Raw genomic sequence first — 21,624 nt, forward strand, 5'->3', positions numbered from 1 at the left:
ATTATCACTTCTACTCCTCACTGCCTCCCAAACCGTTTTTGTAGAAAAATTACCATCAGGGGCAAGCTTCCAAACGAAAATATCCTGCCCACTTTTACCAGCTGGCACCTGATGCGAAATTTCCATTGTTTTATCGGCACCAACCAATTCCAGTAATAAATCAGAGTTCCAATTATTATTTAGTCAACAATCCTTAATACACAGTTTCTTGTTCACAATATCCTCAATGCTCACATATAACGAGCCTAATGACAGCCACCTATCAAGGCAGTGCCTCCTTGATTTCTGCAAAGTAAGCATTGGTCATTGTATAGTTTTCCATTAAGCAGAACTTTGTCTCACTTCTGCAAAATTGACATGACTCCTCCCTTTATCACTTGTTGCCGCGTCAACTAAGAATAGTTTTTGGTCTTCAACTATTCATAGGTAATCCAAATAAATCATTCATATACATGGTAGATTACTACTTTACCTAAAAGCTTAAGCTATTTGGTTGGGGGCCAAAAATATTTATCAAGATTTAACACTCCCCTGCACATGCAGCCTAATAGCACGTGGGTGGAGATATAAACACACATTAAGTAACACCTATTATAGGGAATACAATAATTTTTTAAACACTACACGGTAAATGTGGGCAACGAGACTAGAACCTAGGACCTCCTGGTAACAAGGTTTGGTACCATGTTCGTTTACCCCTTTACCTAAAAGCTTAAGCCTTTAGGTTGTGGGCCAACAATTTATATCAAGCTATATATATATATATTTCAACTCTTCATGGATAAGCCAAATCAATCATTCATATATATATTTATATAAAATATTTTAATGCAAGTTACATAGATACATGCATTACTATTTACTTCAAACAAACATACATACATATACACGCACACACACATGTATATATATATATATATACACACACACACATATATATATATATATATATATATATGTGTATGTATATAAGTTTGATGTCATTGATTAATGGTATTAAATTTGGTTTTTTTTTTTTGGTGAACCTATTTTCCTTTTTATGAAACTTCAATGGACATGGGTGAAGCTTTCATTCACATGCATGCTTAACTAATTGGCGATATTTTCCAAAAATTAGTTTTTGATGCCCATGTTGACTTTATCATTCTTATGGGGAGTTATCTTTTTGTCCAATTGTCTATTATGTATTTATCCATTGTTTGCACTTTTTTCTTTTTTAATCAATTATGTCATAAGTAATTATCCATGATACTGCCAATGTTACTCTTATTACACACTTGAATGACATTTGCATTGAAATTTGAATAATGTGAATGTTTTAGTTGGCTTCCACGTATACACCTTGACTTGGTCTCTCACAATATGGGTTAATCACCTAAGTCTCTACCACTTAGATAAATGGACAATAGATGAGAAAGATGAGGTGGATTCTTTGGTGTCTAAGAATACTAGTAAGGGCATCAATAAAATGGTCACCAAGTTGCAAAAGAGCCACCATGAAGAAAAGGCAATTGCGCATTTGCTGGTTACTTTGGGTCAATGTGTCGATTCATGCAAGATGTGCTGGGATGAGTATAAGTCTTCTAAATATTTTGCTCTATGTGATGCTATTGTGAGTGAGCAAAGTTTATTTTGGGAAGAAACTAAGAGATTCTATTTGCTGTAGTTTATGGTGTTGTAGTGGCTTAATATTTGAATATGATTAGCGCCCTCACATGGTTCATGCTTTTCGCAAATTAGGGTGCCTAGGCACCAACTCTCTTTGCACGTCGTATATTTCTATCTATTTATGGGATTTAAAGGTGAACAGGGGGACTTCCCATTATTGGTGAATTTTATGATGAAATGAACCCAAGTATGAAGAAATCTTTGGACTTGACGAGCATTCTGAGCTTGTCCTCCCTTCTAGTTGTAGAATTTTTCCTTATGCTTACCATCTTGTGAGATCGGCAAAGACTCATTGCAAATTATTTTGTCACCACTGAGTTACCATTTTGATGTTGGGTTGAGATTTTAATTCCATAGCGATTTAGCATACAACAATCCATTTTGTAGAGGCCCTATCAAGGATAGACGATCTGCAAGGGGTGCACATATTTCTTTAGAAGTTACAAAACACCGGACAATAAAAGAAGATGAAGTATTTGGCGACTTAGACCAAACACTGGACAATAAAAGAAGATGAAGTATTTGGCGACTTAGGGGTCAACAACAATGATGTGGATAAAGTGCATTTGGCTACATTTTGGCAACTTGGCTATGTACTTTTGATCCTTCTAGTGACATGGGGCATTTATTTGGCTGGAAACATTTAGAGGGACATGCCTAATGGCTTGAGCTATTCAATTTTGTCTTGCTATACCGGTCCTAGCCAATGTTTATTGTGGCTTGAACCAAATAGCTAGTTTTGAGGACTGCTTGTGCTAATTTTCAACAATACTCCCTTGGCATTATTTGTATGCTTTGATAGTAACATGTTTTAAGACATATGATGAGTTTGGTGTTGCATTAATCACTACTCTGATGTGTTGTTATGGAGGCTGTCATTGATGCAAACTATTTACAACAGCTAGGAGCCAAGAAATCTTCTAACAATTGAGCGCATTTTCTTGGAAAACTACCTGCCCAATCGAGTTTTTAAGAATGGAACTTGTTGATACAATCAGCGCCTTAGTCAGATTAGATGACTTCAAGTACATGGTGAACCTCCGCTCTTGTTACCCAACATTGAGGTGAGGAAATTTTTATGTAGTAGATACCTACAATCCTCACCGCTTTGGTAGATAGTTTGGATATTGACAAGATATTTAGGGAAATTTACTAGGATATATATAAACTTCGGAAATTGGTTCGATTGTGGTCATGCAACATGTTCAGAGGCCTAGCATGTGCACCGATTTTCATGTCTTCACTACATATGTGCAAAAGCAAATAGAGATCCAACCGTTGATGATAGAAGGTTCTAGTAGTTAAGTTGAGGGTATAAATGATATCATTATGGATGTACCTTTGCACTTGCATGATTTTCCTAAGAAAGAGGTGGTTCCTTCAGATGTGTGATCAGCTAATGTTATTGACTTCCAAGCGCAGAAGCTGTCAAACAGTCAAAGTAATACACGGGTAAGTCCTAGGATCAAATTCACGCGGACAATGGGAAATATGGAAGCATTAAGGTCTAAGTTATAACACAAGAAATCAGATTCCTATTTATGGTGACAGGGAATTCTAAACTAAATAATACGCTACGGGATTAAAATAATAATCTGAAAAATGAAAAATGAGGCTCACACGCTAGTAGGATTTGAAGGTAACGATGAGTCTAAGGATCTAAAATTACCAATAACTAAACAATTCAAAGGGAACACGTAGAAATTAAATTGCAATTGTAAAAGACAATTAATTAAACACTTGAGACGCAAGTTTCACCCGTTTCCGATTTGGTAATGGATGTTCCTCTAATTTCCTCTTCTCTCAATCACTTTCTCATTCTGAGAGATCATGACTGGATAATATAATATAACATTCAAGCCCGCAATTTCAGTATAATCCAAAATACTCAACATATTGTATAACAAATTTAAACAGTGGAAGAAAACTATTAAAATCTTGTTACTAGTTCAAGCATTAATTGTGCCTTCACATTTACAACTGATCAAAACCCAGAACAGAGAATTTTAATTTTTCTAAATATAAAATGGAATACAACCCAGCAAGTTAAACATTAAAGTTCTAGGGAAAGGAGGAAATCCAATCGAAAACGGTCATGGGTTACTCCTTGAATCTCAAGATAAAATTTAGCCTAACATGTTTGCAATCCGAAATTTTCGGAACAAATTAAATCAAAAATAAATCATTGCAACAATAAAAATAAAAGGACAATAAAAATAAAGGGATAAAGGAAGAGAGGGAGAGAGGAAGAGTGGGAGAAAATTCCAGCTTTTCCAAGAACCCAGTTGCTGCCAAATGATGCTGAATGGCTGAACCAATGCTGCTGTCCTGCCCTGTGGCTGCTGCCTCCTTGTGGCCGAATGGTGTTGGCCTGCGCCCCCCTCACGGCTGCCTCTCCTTTTCTTTTATATTGCTGCTGTTCTAATGTTTATTTCCCCACAAAAGAAGCCCTGCAGCCTTGGCCCCCTCAATCTTCAATTTGTAACCTAATTCTCCTTTTTGCATGGCCCATGCAACTTCAATGTTGCTGCCCCAATTTCCTTTTGTGCTGCCGCATGGATTTATTTCCTACTCGCGGCTGCCTTTCTATTGGACTTCACGATTGGCAGAATGGCATGCTGCTTCCTTATGTGCTGCGGCTGCCCTAGTGCTTCATGCACGGCCCACCAGCTCAATGCATGGCCGAATATCCATGCATGGCCCATGCAATGTTTGTGCGCCGGCCCATTAAAAACCCACAGCTCCTCTTTTTATTGCTCAAAAAGCTGCTGTATTTGCTTGTGGCTGAATGCTTCAAGCACGGCCCAATTAATTCTTTTTGAATGGCCCAATTTGATTTTTGTTGTTTTCTTTTTTAGCCCATCATTCTGCATGACCCTTTTAGTTCTGCTCTTTGGTTGCCCAATTTTTTATCATCCAAAATTAAATACCCTGCAATAATTAAACATAAGTGCTTGTAAATTTAAGGGCGACAAATGGAATAATGGTTCTAATGTTGTCAATTAAACTCCATTGCTAAATAATGTGCATAACTAGACTTTTAATCCAAATTGCAATAATAAATAAATACATTTAAACACCGAATTATGCACTTTTGACACTTAATCAATGTGTCAAACACAAAGAGAGTGCATCTTAATGTTGAATTGGGGCACCCTGTTTTAGATGCTAGTGACCATGATAGTGATCAATGCAATCCACAGAGGCTGAAGAAGCATGAAGGAGATTTGTGCCCAAAGAAAGCCAAGCATGTGGCTGATTGTAATTTGTAGGTTGGGACAGAAGGCCTCGAGTTGTCATCAAAGCTCTCGTAACCAAACTTTGGCTAATTGTCCAAAAGGTAGTCATGAGTATTTCATTATTTGCATTTACTCATTTACCTTAAATCATATTTATTCCCCCTTTTTTTTTGGCCACACCATTGGTTCTGGCGACAATGAGGATGCTCTATCTATTTAGACATTGTAGGAACAAGAAAAGAAGAAAAAAAAAAGACAAACGAAGATATTTTGATTGATGTGCAAAATATTCCAAGAGAAGAACCCTTGATGAGTGAAAATTCTATCACATATGCGGGTCAATAAGAACTGTTAGGCAGTTAGTTGCTAAAGGTTTTTAGATCAAGATTTGCTACAGTGCCTTTTACAACCATCCCCTTGCAGTCACTTAATGTTTCAGACTAGGAGTTGAGTACCATGCCCCCATGGAGATAGTAGTTGACCGTGTGCGAGTTGTTATTTGTGGAGTAGTAGACAATGTTGAGGATTTTTTTGAGAGGCTATTTGAAAATGGTAGGGCTTGATTGACTAAGGCAACACTCACCGTTTCAACTTACTTTTTGAGAAAGTACTCTTCTACAATTTTTGACAAGGTGATAAAGGGAATAGGAGAGGAATTATTAAATGCCCTATAGACAGTCCTTTTTGAGCATGTTGATAGAATATTTCAAGATGCTTCTGCGATGCATTTTGGCATTGATGGATTAGGTAGTGATCCTACTCCTTCGAGGGAAATTGTGGACATGTAGATTTTGTAAAATCTTTTCCTTGTTTGGAAGATAGCAGGCTCATACATCCCATTAGGAGTCATAGAAATAATAGGCTAAGGCAATGCAACAACTAAAGCATGCAAAGGCCATTGTAGCATCCAAATAGTAGCAATATGATATTCGTACCAAAGCTCTTAAAGCAGTGGCGGAGGAGCAACCGAGCAACCATCACTTCAATCATGTCTATGTTCAAATAGGGAGGAGGCACTGAAAATACAAGTAGAGCTTGATTCCACAACTTCGATTGAGAGCGCCACATGTGATGTAGCTTCATTGCATGCATCCATGGAAGAGTTAGATGCTATACCTTTTGTTACTAATGAAGTCTTGGAAGAGGCCAATGAAGTTTGAAAAGCTATGGAGAGACAAACATTGCATGTTGTTAAATTGCGATAACACTACCAAATTAAGACAACAAACAAAATGAACATCAGTAGAGTTGTACATGGTTAAACTATTAAAATACTCTACCAAATCTAAGGTAGTAAACAAATGATCCACCAACAGTGTTACATGTAGTTAAACTACTAAAACACTCCATAAAATCCAAGGTGGTTAAGAAATGGATGCTCTTGGCCCACATAAAAAACTGTATATGACTTGATTGAAAAAAATGATTTTTTTCCTTGGACCATGTTATGACTTGGTCCTTCCTTGAAGGTATATAGGCAGTTTAGAAAAAAATTCCTTAGTTTAGTCATCACTACCACAAACATTGAAACATTTATTCCAAAGACGTGCATCATTATGATTTAAAAAATTGATAAGAGCACATAATAAATCAAAACTCCATAAGAAACAGAGAAAGAAACATTCAATGTGAAAAAAAAAGGTGTAAGAAAAAAATCTCTTTAATCGCCCAGTTTGACGGCTTGAATAAGCCTTGGTATCTCTCCATAACTTAAAAAAAAAAAAAAATCTCTTTTAATCATCTAGTTTGAGGGCTTGAATAAGCATTGCTATCTCTCCATTACTTTTTAACTTCATTGGCCTCTCCCAAGTCTTCATTAGCCACAGGAGGGACAAGATCTAACTTTGCTACAGTTGCATGCAAAGTAGCCACATCATGTGTGGCACTCTCAATCGAAGCAGTCATGGAATCAATTTCTGCTTGTGTTTTTAGTGTCTCCTCCCTGATCGAACATAGTCGTACTTCAAGTGATGTTCGCCCTTCCAGCGCTTTAAGAGCTTTGGTACGAATATCATATTGTTGTTGTGTGGATGCCAAAATGGACTCTGCATGCTTCAACTATTAAGCTGCCCCAACCTTTCATTTCTCAACTCCTTATAGGACGTACAACCCTGCAATTGGTTCTCCAAGTGAAGTAAAGCTTTATAGAACTTGCAAAATCATTTACAATTTTCTTCAAAGGAATAGGATCATTACCTAGCTTATCAATGCCAGAATGTATTGCGGGAGCATCCTGAAATATTCTTTCAACACACTTAAAAGGAGCTATTTGTAGGGCATTTAGTAATTCCTCCCCATACCCTTTATCACCTTGGCAAAACTTCTAGAAGAGTACTTTCCCAGGGAGTAGGTTGATGTATAAACAGTGGGTGTTGCCTTAGTCAATCTAACCGTACCACGTTTAGATAATCTCTAAAAATTATCCTCAATATTATTTGCAACTTCAGTAATAATAGTTGGCACATGATCAACTACTATCTCCATTGGGGCATAGTACTCAATTCATGGGTCCGAAACATTTAGTGGTTGTGAGGAGATGGTTGTAGAAGGTACTGTAGCAGATTTTGATCTAAGAACCTTTGGCAGCTGACTGCTAACAATGCTCCTTGACCTGCATTTGTGATAGATTTTTCACTCTCCAATGGTTCATTCTTTGGCATGTTCCACATATCAACCAAAATATCTTCATATGCCTTTTTCTCTTTTCCTTGTTCCAACAATGTCCTAATAGGCAGAGTATCCTCATTGTCACTAGAACTAATGGTGGGGCCTAAAAAAAAGGAATAAATACGGATTAAGGTAAATGAGTAAATGCAAATAATGAAATACTCGTGATTACCTCTTGGACAAATTGACCAAGGCTTGTTTATGCTGGCATCAATGACAAGAGGAACTAGCGGGGCTTCTCTCCCAACCTGCAATCAATCACATACTAGACTTTCTTTCAGGACAAATTTCTATCTTGCTTTTTAAGCCTCCAAGGATTGTTTTAATCACTGCTATGGTCAATAGCATCTAGAACAGGGCTCTCCAATTCAACATTAGGACACACTCTATTTGTGTTTGATACCTTTGGAGAACCAACTCTTTCTTGGAAAATCATGCGATTGCAGAGGGACATCCATGATGATATCATTTATACCTTCGACTTCATTACTAGAACTTTCTATCATCAAAGGTTGGATCCTATTTGCTTTTGTGCATAAGTTGTGGAGACACGAAAATCTGTGCAATGTTATCTTTCAGTAGAATCAATACAAACAAACTTTTATAGAAATATTCTTTAGTAGCACTATCTACCATCACGCAAATCGTTTTGTAACATGAAGATGATCATCAAGAGAAATCCAATGAGGGACAATTACCTCACAAGATGGGCCCCCAAACATGCTTGCATCGCCACAACCTAACCAACTCCCAATGTGTGGTGGTTCGTATATCCCTAGTCAATTCTCCTTGAATATCATGTCAATATTTGAGCTGTCTGCCAAAGTGATGAGGACTACAGGGCTCCATTACATAATTTTTTTTCCTCCTTAATGTTAAGTCACAAGAGCGGAGGTTCGATATGTACTCAAAGTCATCTAATCTGACTTGAGCACTGATTGTATCAACAAGTACCACCCTTAAAGACTTGATTGGATGGGTAGCATGCTTGGAAAATCTGCTTAACTATTGGATGATTTCTTGGCTCTTGATTGCTGTAGATAGTTTGTATCGTTGGTAATATCCATAATAGCACATCCAAGGAGTTGTTGGGGCATCGCTAGACTCATTGTATGTCCCAAAACATGAATGTATCCATGCATACATATAATGCCACAAGATAACTACTAAAACATCGGTCAGGGCCCTCTTTGAAACTAGCTATTTGTTTCAAGTCATTATAAATACTTGCTAGGACTGGTATAGTAGGACATAATTGAATACCTTGAGCTATTGGGCATCCCACTCTAAATGTTTCTGGTCAAATGAATTCCCCTCGTTCACTAGGAAGAGCAAAAGTACATTGCCAAGTTGGCAGAAAATGCATCCAATTGCATTTCATCCTCATCATTATTGTTGACCCCTAAGTCGCCAAATACATAATCTTCTTGAGTTCTTTCAATGTCTGCTTGCGATGTTTTGTAACTTCCTAAGGAATATGTGCATTTCTTGCAGATCTTCTATCCTTCATAGAACTTCTACAAAATGGATTGTCATATCTAAAATTGCCATGAAACTAAAATTCAATCAAAGACCGGTGACTTTTATGATGAAGTGACCCCAGTAATGGTAATTTTGTGTGATGAGGTGATTTGTGATGATTCTTTGCTAATCTCACACGATGGTTGGCATAAAGAAGAAATTTGGAGCTAAAAGGGAGGATAGGCTTGGAATGCTCGTCGAGTCTTGTGATTTCTTCATAGCTAGGGGCCACTTCATAAAATTCAACGGTAATGGGATAGAAATTTCATTGTGAGAGGTGTGGGGGGAGTCAGTTCTTGAGGACCATAATTTGCAGAAGCTTGAATCATATAAGGGCACCAATCATATACAAATAGTAAAGCTACTACGGTATCATTAACTCTAGTAGTTGATAGTCTCTTTGTTTCTTCCCAAAATAAGCTTTATCCAATCGCAATAGCTGCCATCGTAGGGCGCAAAACCTCTAGTAGACTTAAGCCGATTCTAGTGTATCTTCGCATGAAATGATGTGTTAACTCAAAGTGGCTGGTAAACGCACAATTGCCTTTTCTTCATGGTGGACCCTTTGCAACTTGATGAGAGTCTTATTGGTGCTCTGTTGGTGTTTTTAGGCCTGAAAGAAATCATTTCATCACTCTCTTCTATCATCCATTTATTTAAGTGGTAGAGCGATACAATATCTAGATCTCAATCTTTAGAACAACTATCGATGATGGGTGTATGGTAAGGACATCATGTTGCCTTTTTGTCAGCTTCATGTACGCTATTGCATGTCAAAATTTTTTTTGCAACCGTCCTTTACCTTGAATTGCACGCTTTGTAAAATAAAGATATTCCTCAGAAGGAGACAACGCTTCACATGCTCCTCAGCAATGACCAACAATCTACTTTAGAAGCTGCTATCTATTAATTCTGTATGTCTACACTTGCTCACAAAAAAAAAGGGAAAAGAAAAGAAAGAGGAACCTAGAAATAAAGGGGCAATTCATAGATGAGCATTGCAAGAAATTAAAAAAAAAAAAATGCCTGAAATAGATCACAAAGGAATATTGGGATGACCTAGTTTGTCATAAGCAGTGCACATGATATTGCCAATATTTTACAATGATGAAGCACCTTGCCAAAAGAACAAGATCAAGAAGTGTCTAAGCTCGTCATCCACTTTGCCAAGGCACGAACTTGGTAGTGGTCAACCCTTGAATAATACTTAGGATAATCAATCCATATTGCAAGGGACCTAGTTAAGATGCAAGTCCAAGAGTGATTACACCTTGAACAAGACTTAGGGTGGTTAGCCCATGCTGCAAAAGACCTTGTTGTGGTGCAAATATCGGGGTGGTCAGCCCCTAAATGCGACCTGGGGTGGTCAACCCATATTGCAAGAGACCAGGTCTAGGTGAATTTCTAGAAGCCAAACAAAGCATTTATGTTAATCAAATTTCAATGTTGATGCCATTCAACTATGTTGTCAATATAAGAGTAACATTGGCAATAACATAGACAATTACTCATCACCACATAACAAATTAAGAAAAAGAATGCGAACAATTAATAAATACATGACATACCTCAATAGGCTTGACACTTTCGCAGTGGACAATTGGACAAAAAGAGAACTCTCCAAAAAGAATGATAAAGACAACATGGATGTCAAAAATTAATTTTTGGTGATAATACCAATGAATTATGCATATGTGGATGAAAGCTTGGGTTAGGCCCATTGAAGCTTCATAAAAAGGAAAATAGATTCATAGAAAAAGAAAAATCTAATTTTAACACCATTAATCCATGACATCAAACTTTTATACGCACACACACACGCATGTATATCTATATGTTTGTATGTACATATGTATGTTTGAAGTAATGCATGTATCCGTGTAACATGCACATGCTAAAAGTAAAGAAGGTCTTGTTTCCTTGTATTGATGGAGCAGAACTTGCATTAAAATATTATATATATGTGTGTATATATGATTGATTTGGCTTACCTGTGAAGAGTTGAAGACTTAGAATTGTTCTTGGTTGACACGACAACAAGTGATGCAGGAAGGAACCATGTCAATTTTCCATTCTCTTGATATTTCTCCATTGGCTAACGAGGGTAGAAGTGCGGCGAAGTTCTACTTGAAGGAAAACTAAACAGTTAGACAACGCACAGTGTTTACTTTGTAGAAATCATGAGAGGTGTGGCCCTATTAAAAAAAGAGATTGCTTCCTAGAAATCATAGGAGGCAATGCCCTAATAAAAATGGGGAAAAAAGGTGTGGCGACTTATGAAGGAGTATTTATAATTGTCTATTAAAAAAAAAAAAAAAAAACCCTAACGTCACAAAATGGGTCAGGTTTATGCGACCGAGGGCAGATTGTTCATGCTTGTTATAGTGCCTTTAAAGAGAAATAGAAAATATATATGGGCCCATTAAAAAAAAAAGAAGCTCCAAGACCCATATTTACTACATGGCAAAGCCTGTACACGGCCTAGTGTTGGAGTGGGGACATTTGTGACATTAAAAAAAAATGCCAATGCCTAAAATTAATTTTATTAGTCGAATAAAATAAAATAAATTTATTTGACTAATTATTTTAATGAGCCCAATAAATAAAATGTCGTACTTCATTAAGACAGTTGAGCGATGGGCTTGGTTAACAAAATACAACTATCTCACCCCACAAGTCTTACTCATATAGACACATGTCAAAAGACAAGAATGTTTTTAGGATTTCACTTAACCCTAAAATTTCTCTTATAAATAGTCCTTACGGATTTTCTATGGGGATTCGGAGAAAGGCAAACAACAAAAAAACCTGAAGAGAAGGCTACATCACAGCCTAGCCTCTGCTCTTCAATTGCATCAAATGGAACTAGAACATCAAATTCCTTTTGATCGTTCTTGTGTGATTTGTTTTGCACCCTAGGCCACGTGGCGGATCAAGGCGTTACAGAAAGTGTCGAGAAGAGAGGATTTCCTTTATGATGGAATGATCATTGGAGGCATCCTCTGGCCACAACCAAAGTGCTGTCACCTAGCTATATGGTCTCAACATGATATTTATCAAGATTGAGAATGAGGAGAGTACAGAGGTCACGGTCGATTGGGTGAAACAAGTTGAACTTTTCTTGGGTGAACAAAGAAGAGGATAGAGAAAAGAGCAAGAAGGAAGTAGAAGACTGATGACATCAAATCCTTTACCATCATTTCTTAAGATTCTAAGAGCATTCAAATATGAAAGTTCTGAGGTCTAATTAAATTATGTGGCAGTGCCTCTCTCTCTCTCTCTCTCTCAGTATATATATATTATATAAAGCAACTCCTTACGAATTTTCTAAGGGGATTCAAAGAAAGGCAAACAACAAAAAAACCTGAAGAGAAGGCTAATCACAGCCTAGCCTCTGCTCTTCAATCGCATCAAATGGAACTAGAACATCAAATTCCTTTTCATCGTTCTTGTGTGATTTGTTCTACAGATCATCAGATCGATCATACGAAAGATCTACTATCACCTTGTTTGGGAACATGCTCCTTGAGTCCTCAAATCAGCGTATCCACATTCAAGGAGATCGAATAAGAGGATACTTTTCCTTTATCTGTTGTAAAAATACATAGAGATTGTGCCCATTCTTTCTAATCAATACAAAATCACATATTTGTACGAAATTTTTGTCTTAATTTTAATGCATGAAATTTTCTGTTACACTCAAGCTTGCAAAAAGGGAGGTGGGAGTGAGAGAATAAGTAGGACAATGGGCGTACCTCTAAGCCTCACTTTACCTTGTATTTTTAGGCTATAGAAGAGTCCTCCTATTAGGGTTTGGAGAACTTCTTCAGGAAGGTTAAGCCTGCTTAGAAATCCTGCGTCCATGTCCCACATGGATGCCCCTTATGCTACCAAACAACATTTATTTGTGGAAGTAAATCATCTTTGTGTCTTCATTCTTTTAAGAAATATAAAAAAAGAACAAAATTTTAGCAAAGTACCTTCCTGTGAATATTAGAGTATGAACTTCTTTAATTAGTAATGCCACATTTTTACAAAGTAGAAAGAAGTAATATGCACACAAAGTAGTCATGGAATTCTTCTTTAAGAAGCACAAGAAGTGGTTTGCACTTGGTTGATGATAACTAAAATTAGTTAAAGTGCAGGTTATGAATCAATAGATCATATATATATTTTTTCAATTCTCCTGAAACATGCTCATTTGTTATGGTTTTTGTAAGTCAACTTTGGTGACTTTGAGGGGTTCAAGTTTCCATAAAATTGGTAGTTGAATGTAGCCCCACACTCCTATATTTACTGGAACATTTAAGTCTTTGCTAATGTCTCACTGCTTTTCAAATGTCAGTTATTTATATGTTCAACAATATTTCTTTCTCACTTTATGATTTGAATGACAGGTTATTGGGAGCTGTTGTTGTGATAGCAGCAAATGCTGGTGGTGCCTGGACACCTATTGGTGATATTACTACTACAATGTTGTGGGTACATGGTCAGATATCTACATTGCAGACAATGAAGGTTTTTTTTATTGTTTTAATTAACTTATAAGCTTTATGCCCTCATGTTTTTGCATTGCTGCATGCTCTTTGGGAGTCCATGCATGATCCAAGTTGATTTATAGCCCCTCAAAGTTAGACCTTGAGGGAGCTTTTTTTTTCTGAGCAAAGGAAGGATATGTTTCATGTTTCAGGGATGGAGCTGAAATTGGATATTGCCTTCCTGATGCCATGTATAACTCAGACATGACTGTCATTTGTAGGAAACCAGAGTTCTGTTCACTTCATTGCAGTGGTGGGCGGTTAATCAAATTAGTGATATGTGCAAGCATGCTGTGAATTGGGATCCTATAATGAACTGGTCACCATCTTTTGTGGCCAACAAGATAGGATAGTGTGACCAGATAATTTTGAGAATGCACTTTAAAAGTCTGGTATGTTGTCTGTTTAGGATCTACACAGACCAAACGGTTATAAAGCATCCCATCTTTCTAATTTTTGGCCCAGCTGACTCCTTAGATGAGGCCATTGCAGCAGCAGGTCTTATATTACTGGAAATGTGCTGAATGTCCAATTAGTTTCAGTCAGGGGGTACTGGGTTTATTTATCTCATCACCATTGTCTCTTAAATTTCCACGAAATTGTTGAAATTTCCATCAAAATTTCCAGTTTCCATCACCCTTGAAATCGAAATGGCAGTCAATTTCCATTGTGCATAATTTCCATCGAAATCTCTATGAACCATCTGAAATTTATTGAAATCTCGAAATTTTAGTGAAACTTGTCGAAACTTTAACTTTGCACTAAAATTTCCTTGGAATTCAAATTAGAGATTTAGGAGTGAAGTGAAGTTTCTGTCTTATTTATTTATTTTTTTTTATCAAAACAAAAGATCATTACAAGTGCTTTTGAAATTATATGAAAAAATAAACTTACAACAACTTTTTAGTTAACCATTCATGTCTAAATTACCATTATTTGTATAATAAATCATATTTGAATGATTTATGAATTTCATTTATATTAACTAAATATGTTTAATGCATATTATCTTTCAAATATGTTTGATCCACATACCATATTACAACTTTTCCACCTCATACACAACATAGATGTACTTTTCTTGTAATATATTAGTCCTAAAACTTACATTATTAAGTTTGTTAACCATTTCTAAAGTTTCACAAACAATTCCATGCTTTACTACTAATTTCCGTTATTTTTTCAAATCAAAATCAAAATTGAATTTGAAATCAAAATTTCTGTACTTATGGAGCTTCAAAGTTTGAGTTGAAATCGAAATTTAAGACCTTGCTCATTACCCTTGGACAAATTTTATTTGTGTAGGAGTCGTGGTTGGAAGTTATTCTTGTCGGCCCGGGTGCGTGTCTAGAGGGGGGGGGGGGGTGGTGAATAGACGTTCTGCGCACTTTTCACGGATATGAAAATTTTCTACAATCACAAAATTATCTTGGCAAGATGCTAGAGTATTATATCACAGTTTATATTCAAGGCAAATAATAACAAGCAAGCAATATGAAAGAGGAAGGATAAGAAAAGTTTAACACGGCGATATTAACGTGGTTCGACACCAAACCTACATCCACGCCTTGAGACCAACTCAAGGATTCCCCAAATCCACTAAGCAACCCTCCTTCATTGGCGGAGAAGCCTTTAAAACTGCTCACCAAGAGCTGTACTGTGGTGTTCACCAAGAAGCACCTTTCAATGGCTCACAAAGAACCTCCCAATAATTTGAAAGCAAGTAGATACAATGTAGAATGCTCCTACTTGAGCTAATGATACAAGTATAAACCTCACACTACTCTCTTTCAGCAAGTGATATGCAGACAAGAATAAGTAGCAAGAGAGTTTTGAGCAAGTGGAGATGAGAATGAATGCTTCAACTAACTTCACTAACAATAAATGCTCAATCAATGTTTTAAATAAATGCTGAAGGGCTGTATTTATAGCCAAGGGGACGAACTAGTTGTTTGGTAGCCGTTGGGCATTTATTGAGCCAAGACAAAATGATAACTAGCCATTTTAGACTCATTTAATGCGTTCTGTCTCCACCAGAAACCGTCAACGGTTTTCCTAATCATTTCAGAAACCGTCGCCGGTTTTCTGTAAGGAAAGTGGTCTTGACTCAAATCGTCGTCGGTTTTCTTGTGCACTTTCCAAATCGTCGCCGGTTTTCTGTAGCCAGCCTCTTTTTTCCAGAAAACCATCTAAGCACTTGTTTTAAAACATTTATTTGGTTGCTTGACCAGCGTTTAACTAAAATGAGGACCAAGTTTGTAAAATGTTGAAATACTAACTAGTTAAAAAAAAAAAAAAAACTTGTCCTTATAAAAGTTTGTTTAGTTGTAGGATATCTTGCAAAGATATGTTTGAATACTAATTAAGTCTGATAATCCTATGAACTAGCATGCAGATGCAATTGCTCAATCTCTTGCTGAGTGTTCTTGCCAATATCATGCCGTAAGAGTTACAAAGGATTCCTACCTCACACACAACCCATTACATATAATCCTAAAATGTGGACTTCAATTGGTTGTGCCTTTGAGTACTCCTTGTGTATGTCTTTGCTTATAACTTCATCAAGGTTCATCTGATTCTTATGCTTGCTTTAGAGTTCACTTGGATATCTGCACTGGCTTAAGGAAAGATATTAGGAAACTAAAGAACCACTAATGTGTTGTTATCATTAAAACAAACTAGAGTGAGGAACCTTAGCCACTAGGGCTAACAATATTTAATTCCTTTTCATTTTTGGCTTACAGGATTTGATTATACCTTCTGCGGTTTCTCTGGCTGTCCCGCTGGCTCTTATGTCCCTTACAAGGTATGCTTCTTGCAAGCTCAAGAAAAAACACAGAAATTTGGATTTTTAAATTGCCATGATACTCCATTGATAATGTATGAAATCATATAACCTTTTTATTTTTTATTTTTTATTTATTTTCATTCAGTGAAGTCAATGGGAAAAGACAGGATTCTCCCAATGTTTTGGCGTCTGAACAGATGGCTCCTAGGGGACAGCTTGTTTTCTCTGTGGGCATTGGAGCTTTGTTGTTTGTTCCAGTATTTAAGGCCATAACTGGTTTGCCTCCTTACATGGGTATGCTGCTTGGACTTGGAGTTCTTTGGCTTTTGACTGATGCTATTCACTATGGTGAATCTGAAAGCCAGAAATTGAGAGTGCCGCAGGCTTTATCACGCATTGATACCCAGGGAGTTATTTTCTTCCTTGGAATCCTTTTGTCTGTTAGCAGGTATGCACAAACACATCCTTACTTTCTGTATACTGTTTTACACCATGCTCAGTTGCACTCGTTCGGCTGGTGTTCACTCAGTATGATACCATAACCATTGCAAGAGACTATTTATTAATTTTTACTATGCCGTCTCTCTGGAAATGTTCACACTATTCATTTAAAAAGACTCAATCGCCACCATATTCACTTCATTGGTGACTTCTATTTATCATAAAACATTCATATTTCATTATGAAACTTAGGGCACAGCCAAACTCAGAAATTTGGCACAATGAGGGTGTTTCACCCAGGCCAGAAGTCATATGTTCAAGTCACAAAAACAGCCCCTTCAAACCAAATGTAGAGGTAAGATTGTGTACATCTTGCACCCCTGAGCTGTGATGTGGGAACCTTGTGCACAAGTGGTGGTGTTTTTTTTTTTTTTTTTTTTTAAATTTCTGTAGAAGTGTTTGATCTTGTAAATCTTTATTACATTTCTAGAACAGATTCTTGGTGCTGGGACTATAAGCCTGTGTTTTTAGTTGTTTGCCCATTCTTTCCCTGATGGTGTGGCACTAAACTGACATTTTTAAGTATAGAAAAGTCAACAACTTAGTTTTTGAAAGGCCTGATAAACCCCGAAATCACTTGAACCATCCCAAAAGTGTTGGGAAGGGCAGCAACAACCGGAAGACCGTGAAAACGCCATGCGCAACAGATGCGCTGCTCCAAGAGTGCTGGAGAGGTCCCCACCATCCCCTTCAGTAAATAATATATTATTTTAGTTAAATATGATGAGAATTGGATTAATGACCGGTTGGTCATGGGTTTGAGTGCAAGGAAACAACCTCTCTACATAAAAGTAGGGGTAAGGCTGTGTACACTGTGAGTGTGACAACCCTCCCCTTACCATCGCGAAGTGGGTAGCCTTTGTTACCGTATATAATTTAGCTATTAATATTAGATTTACACAATATATTTACCATGTATAGATGCTGAATATTAGGAACACGTTAGACTTTACTTTGTATAGCATAATATCTACTTTCCTTCTAAAGATTGGCTATTACTACTTTCCTTGTAAAATTGATGATTTGCCTTTATAATGAGAAAGGGCTGAACTGCGAATGGTCAGTTTTTTCCAAACGATTTCTTGACTTTGACATGGTATCAGAGCAGGTTTCTGGTTTCTTACCTGTTTCTCGAATTTTTTTTCACGGATTTTTTTTTCTCGGGGGTCTGTGTTTTGGGATTTCGGTGATTTCTGTTGGAGGTTTCGACGCTGTTTGTTGCTGCTCTTGTGGATTTCGGCACTTGGTTGGCAAGTTTGTGGTATTTATTTTGGTTGTCGGTGCTTTCTGTGGTGAGCTTGTGGGTTCTATGTGTTGAACCTTTGTGGAATATTTTTTTATTTTTGGGCTTTCGGTCCTTTCTATTTTTCAGTGCTGGGTTTTTTTTGTCTCTTCATGGGTGCTGAGATTTCTTGTTTGTTGGCATCTTCGGCAACTTCTTTTTGGGTTCTAGTTGTTGAATTTTTGTGGAATAGTCTTTGTGGAATTTCTAGGAGATCAGTGTTTCTGTTGTGGGTGGAATTTTTATTTTTTTTTTTGTGATTTCTGGTATTTATCTTGGTTAAATCATGTATTTTGGGGTCCGTTTTACTGGCAAAAATCATCCTACTTGGGAGTTTCAGTTTCGATTGTTTGTCAAAGGGAAAGACTTGTGGGGTCATATTGATGGGATTGGTCCCACACCTCGAGGTGGCGACGCTCTGTCTAAATGGGTAATCAAGGATGCTCGGGTTATGACCTGTATCCTTAGCTTGGTTGAGCCTCACCTTGTTCTCAATCTGAGGCCTTGTAAAACTGTCGCTGACGTGTGGAATTATCTACATAAGGTTTATAATCAAGACAACACGGCTCAGCTTTTTCAATTGGAGTATGAGATGGCTAATTTCACACAGGGAAGTCTCTCTATTGAAGAATATTTTTCTGGTTTTCAAAATCTTTGGGCTGCCTACTGCCTATTTAGACATTGTTTATGCAAATGTTCCCGCTGCAGCTCTCTCTGCTGTTCAAGCAGTGCATGAAACAAGCAACAGAGATCAATTCTTGATGAAGCTTTGTTCCAACTTTGACATTGCACGTTCTAATATGATTAATTGTTTTCTGGTACCATCTTTGGATGCTTGTTTGAGTGAACTTCTTAGCGACATGGAATGTCGGGCTACTGTCAGTACCCCTGTTACTGTGGTTTATGCAGCACAAGGGAGGAATAAGGGTCGAGACATGCGTGTTGTCCAGTGCTATAGCTGTAAAGCCTTTGGTCATATTGCTCGGGATTGTCCCCAGAAGTTTTGTAACTACTGCAAGACGCTGGGCCATATCATCTCCGCTTGTCCCCATTTGCCCTGAAAGGAAGCAGGGTACTGCTTATCATGCCTCTGCTGGTGCCTCTAGTTCTGCTGCATTGCCTGCTGCCTCGCAGATTGTTCCTACTCCTACAACCTTAGCAAAGCCGAATACACTCACTCCTGAAATGGTACAACAGATGATCCTTTCTGCTTTTTCTGCTTTTGGACTCTCTGGTAATCCTAATGTTTCTTCTAAACCATGATATTTTGATTCCGGAGCCTCTAACCATATGAACAATTCTATTGTTCCTCTTTCCAATGTCCGAAATTATAATGGAAATCTGAAAATTAACACTGCTAATGGCATTTCTCTACCTATCCATGCAGTTGGTGAGATCTTTCATCTTCCTTAACTGATGTTTTTGTGTCTCCTAGCCTCTCCACAAATCTTCTTTCTGTGGGTCATTTGGTTGATAATAATTGTAATGTTCATTTCTCTCATTCTGGTTGTGTTGTGCAGGATCAAGTGTCAGGGAAGATGATCGTGAAGGGGCTTAAAGTGGGATGACTCTTTCCTCTGCACCTTTCTCCTTCCACAATTATTCCTAGTTATCCTCTACTTTCTTTTGCATATAATGTTGCTAGTCTTGGAAATAAGATGTGGCATAGACGTCTAGGCCACCCAAACTCAGATGTATTTCGTACTTTATTTAATTTTGGTTTGTTGGGAAATACAACGTGTTCTTCTCTTGATCTTTCCTTTGATTGTACAACATGCAAACTTGGCAAAAGTAAAGTTCTACCTTTTCCTCATCATGCATCTCGTGCCTCACAATGTTTTGATATTATTCATAGTGATGTTTGGGGAATTGCAGCTGTTGTTTCTCATGCGCATTATAAGTACTTTGTTTCTTTCATTGCGACTTTAGTCGTTTTACTTGGGTTTACTTCCTACAGGCTAAGGCAGAAGTTTTTTCAGTCTTTAAGCGCTTCCTTGCACTTCTTGAGACTCAATTCTCTGCTAGCATCAAGATATTGTGATCTGATTCTGGAGGAGAATACATGTGTCTTATGAGCTTCAGGACTTCCTTCAAAGAAAATGATCATCTCTCAACGTTCTTGTCCTTTGACACCGCAACAAAACGGTGTTGCTAAGCGGAAAAATCGTCACCGTCTTGATGTGGTAAGGACCCTTTTACTTGAATCATTTGTTCCTCCTTATTTTTGCTGTGAAGTGTTTTCTACTTCGGTTCATTTGATAAATCGCTTACCCTCTCCTACGTTAAATCATGTTTCTCCTTTCTTTAAGTTGTTTGGTCATTCTCCTTCATATCTTGATCTTCGTACATTTGGTTGTGTTTGTTTTGTACATCTCTTTGCTTATGAATGACATAAACTTATTGCTCAGTCTGTTAAGTGTGCCTTTCTTGGTCATGCTATACCTCAAAAGGGTTATGTTTGTTATGATCCTCATGCTCGTTGTCTGCGAGTTTCTAGGAATGTTGTTTTCTTTGAAAAACAATATTTCTTTCCATCTTATGTGGAGCTGCCATCTGCATCTTTATCTCTTCTGCCTAGCTTTTCGGATTCCTCGACAATTATGGGAAGGTTCAAACCTAGTTTCGTATATGAAAGACATAGTCGACATGAATTTGGTTCCACTTCCTCTGTGCCACCTCAAGATCTTCACCCGACACCTGATCCTGCTTCGGCTTCCCCCACTCTTCGCCGGTCTACTTTTCCTTCTCAACCCCCTGATTGGTATGGTTTCTTTTCTCCTATTTCTCTTGTCGCTAATTTATCCTCTATTTCCATTCCCTTTTGCTACAAACGGGCCATGGAACATGAGTGTTGGCAAAATGCACTGCAAATAGAACTTCAAGCACTTGAGGAAAATCACACTTGGGATATTGTTCCTTGTCCTCCTACGGTCAAACCTATGGAGAGCAAATGGATTTTATCTATCAAGCTTCGTTCTGATGGCTCTTTGGACCGGTACAAAGCTCGCCTTGTTGCTTTGGGTAACAAACAAAAATATGGGGTTGATTATGAGGAAACATTTGCTCCTATTGCCAAAATGACCACGGTTCGATCCATCTTAGCTATTGCCGCTTTACAGTCGCGGAAACTGCAACAGATGGATGTGAAGAACGCATTTCTTCATGGTGATCTCCAATGTTTTAAAAGGCATTCTTGAGGCGCCCTTTGATACGTTTTCAGCATAAAACGCCCTAAGGCGTAACAGGAAAGGTGTAAAGCTTAAAATGCGTACACATTAGGGGAAAAGGCGTATGCCTCAGGAAGAAAAACTCGCATTTCACGCCTCAGTTGGGAAGGCGTACGCATTTTTGGAGCTTCAAAACCCCTCAATGAAGCTTCTTTCCTCCCTCTCTGGACGAAACTTCCGTCGCTCTCCCATG

At 37.6% G+C, this 21,624-nt stretch overlaps 1 protein-coding gene across 4 annotated transcripts in view; it reads left to right on the top strand.

Moving 5' to 3' along the window:
- The window catches only part of LOC131156144 (sodium/proton antiporter 1), a 59,015-nt gene that overhangs the window by 6,423 nt on the left and 30,968 nt on the right, over positions 1–21,624 (top strand). The window contains exons 6-10 of one of the 4 annotated variants that reach the window (XR_009136919.1): positions 13,493–13,613; positions 16,378–16,439; positions 16,567–19,022; positions 19,114–19,392; positions 19,725–20,017. The exons of 1 other annotated variant lie outside the window; for it this stretch is intronic. Coding sequence is in view for 1 of the 3 variants with exons in the window: in XM_058109595.1 (XP_057965578.1) it covers positions 13,493–13,613; positions 16,378–16,439; positions 16,567–16,869 (486 nt within the window). In the remaining 2 variants the exon portion in view is untranslated. Of the gene's footprint in view, positions 1–13,492; positions 13,614–16,377; positions 16,440–16,566; positions 19,393–19,724; positions 20,018–21,624 lie in introns of those variants that run through there. 2 more of the 4 variants (XR_009136918.1, XM_058109595.1) reach the window with 2 other exon arrangements.

This window comes from Malania oleifera, chromosome 5, assembly GCF_029873635.1.
Source record: "Malania oleifera isolate guangnan ecotype guangnan chromosome 5, ASM2987363v1, whole genome shotgun sequence".
Taxonomy (NCBI): Eukaryota; Viridiplantae; Streptophyta; class Magnoliopsida; order Santalales; family Ximeniaceae; genus Malania; species Malania oleifera.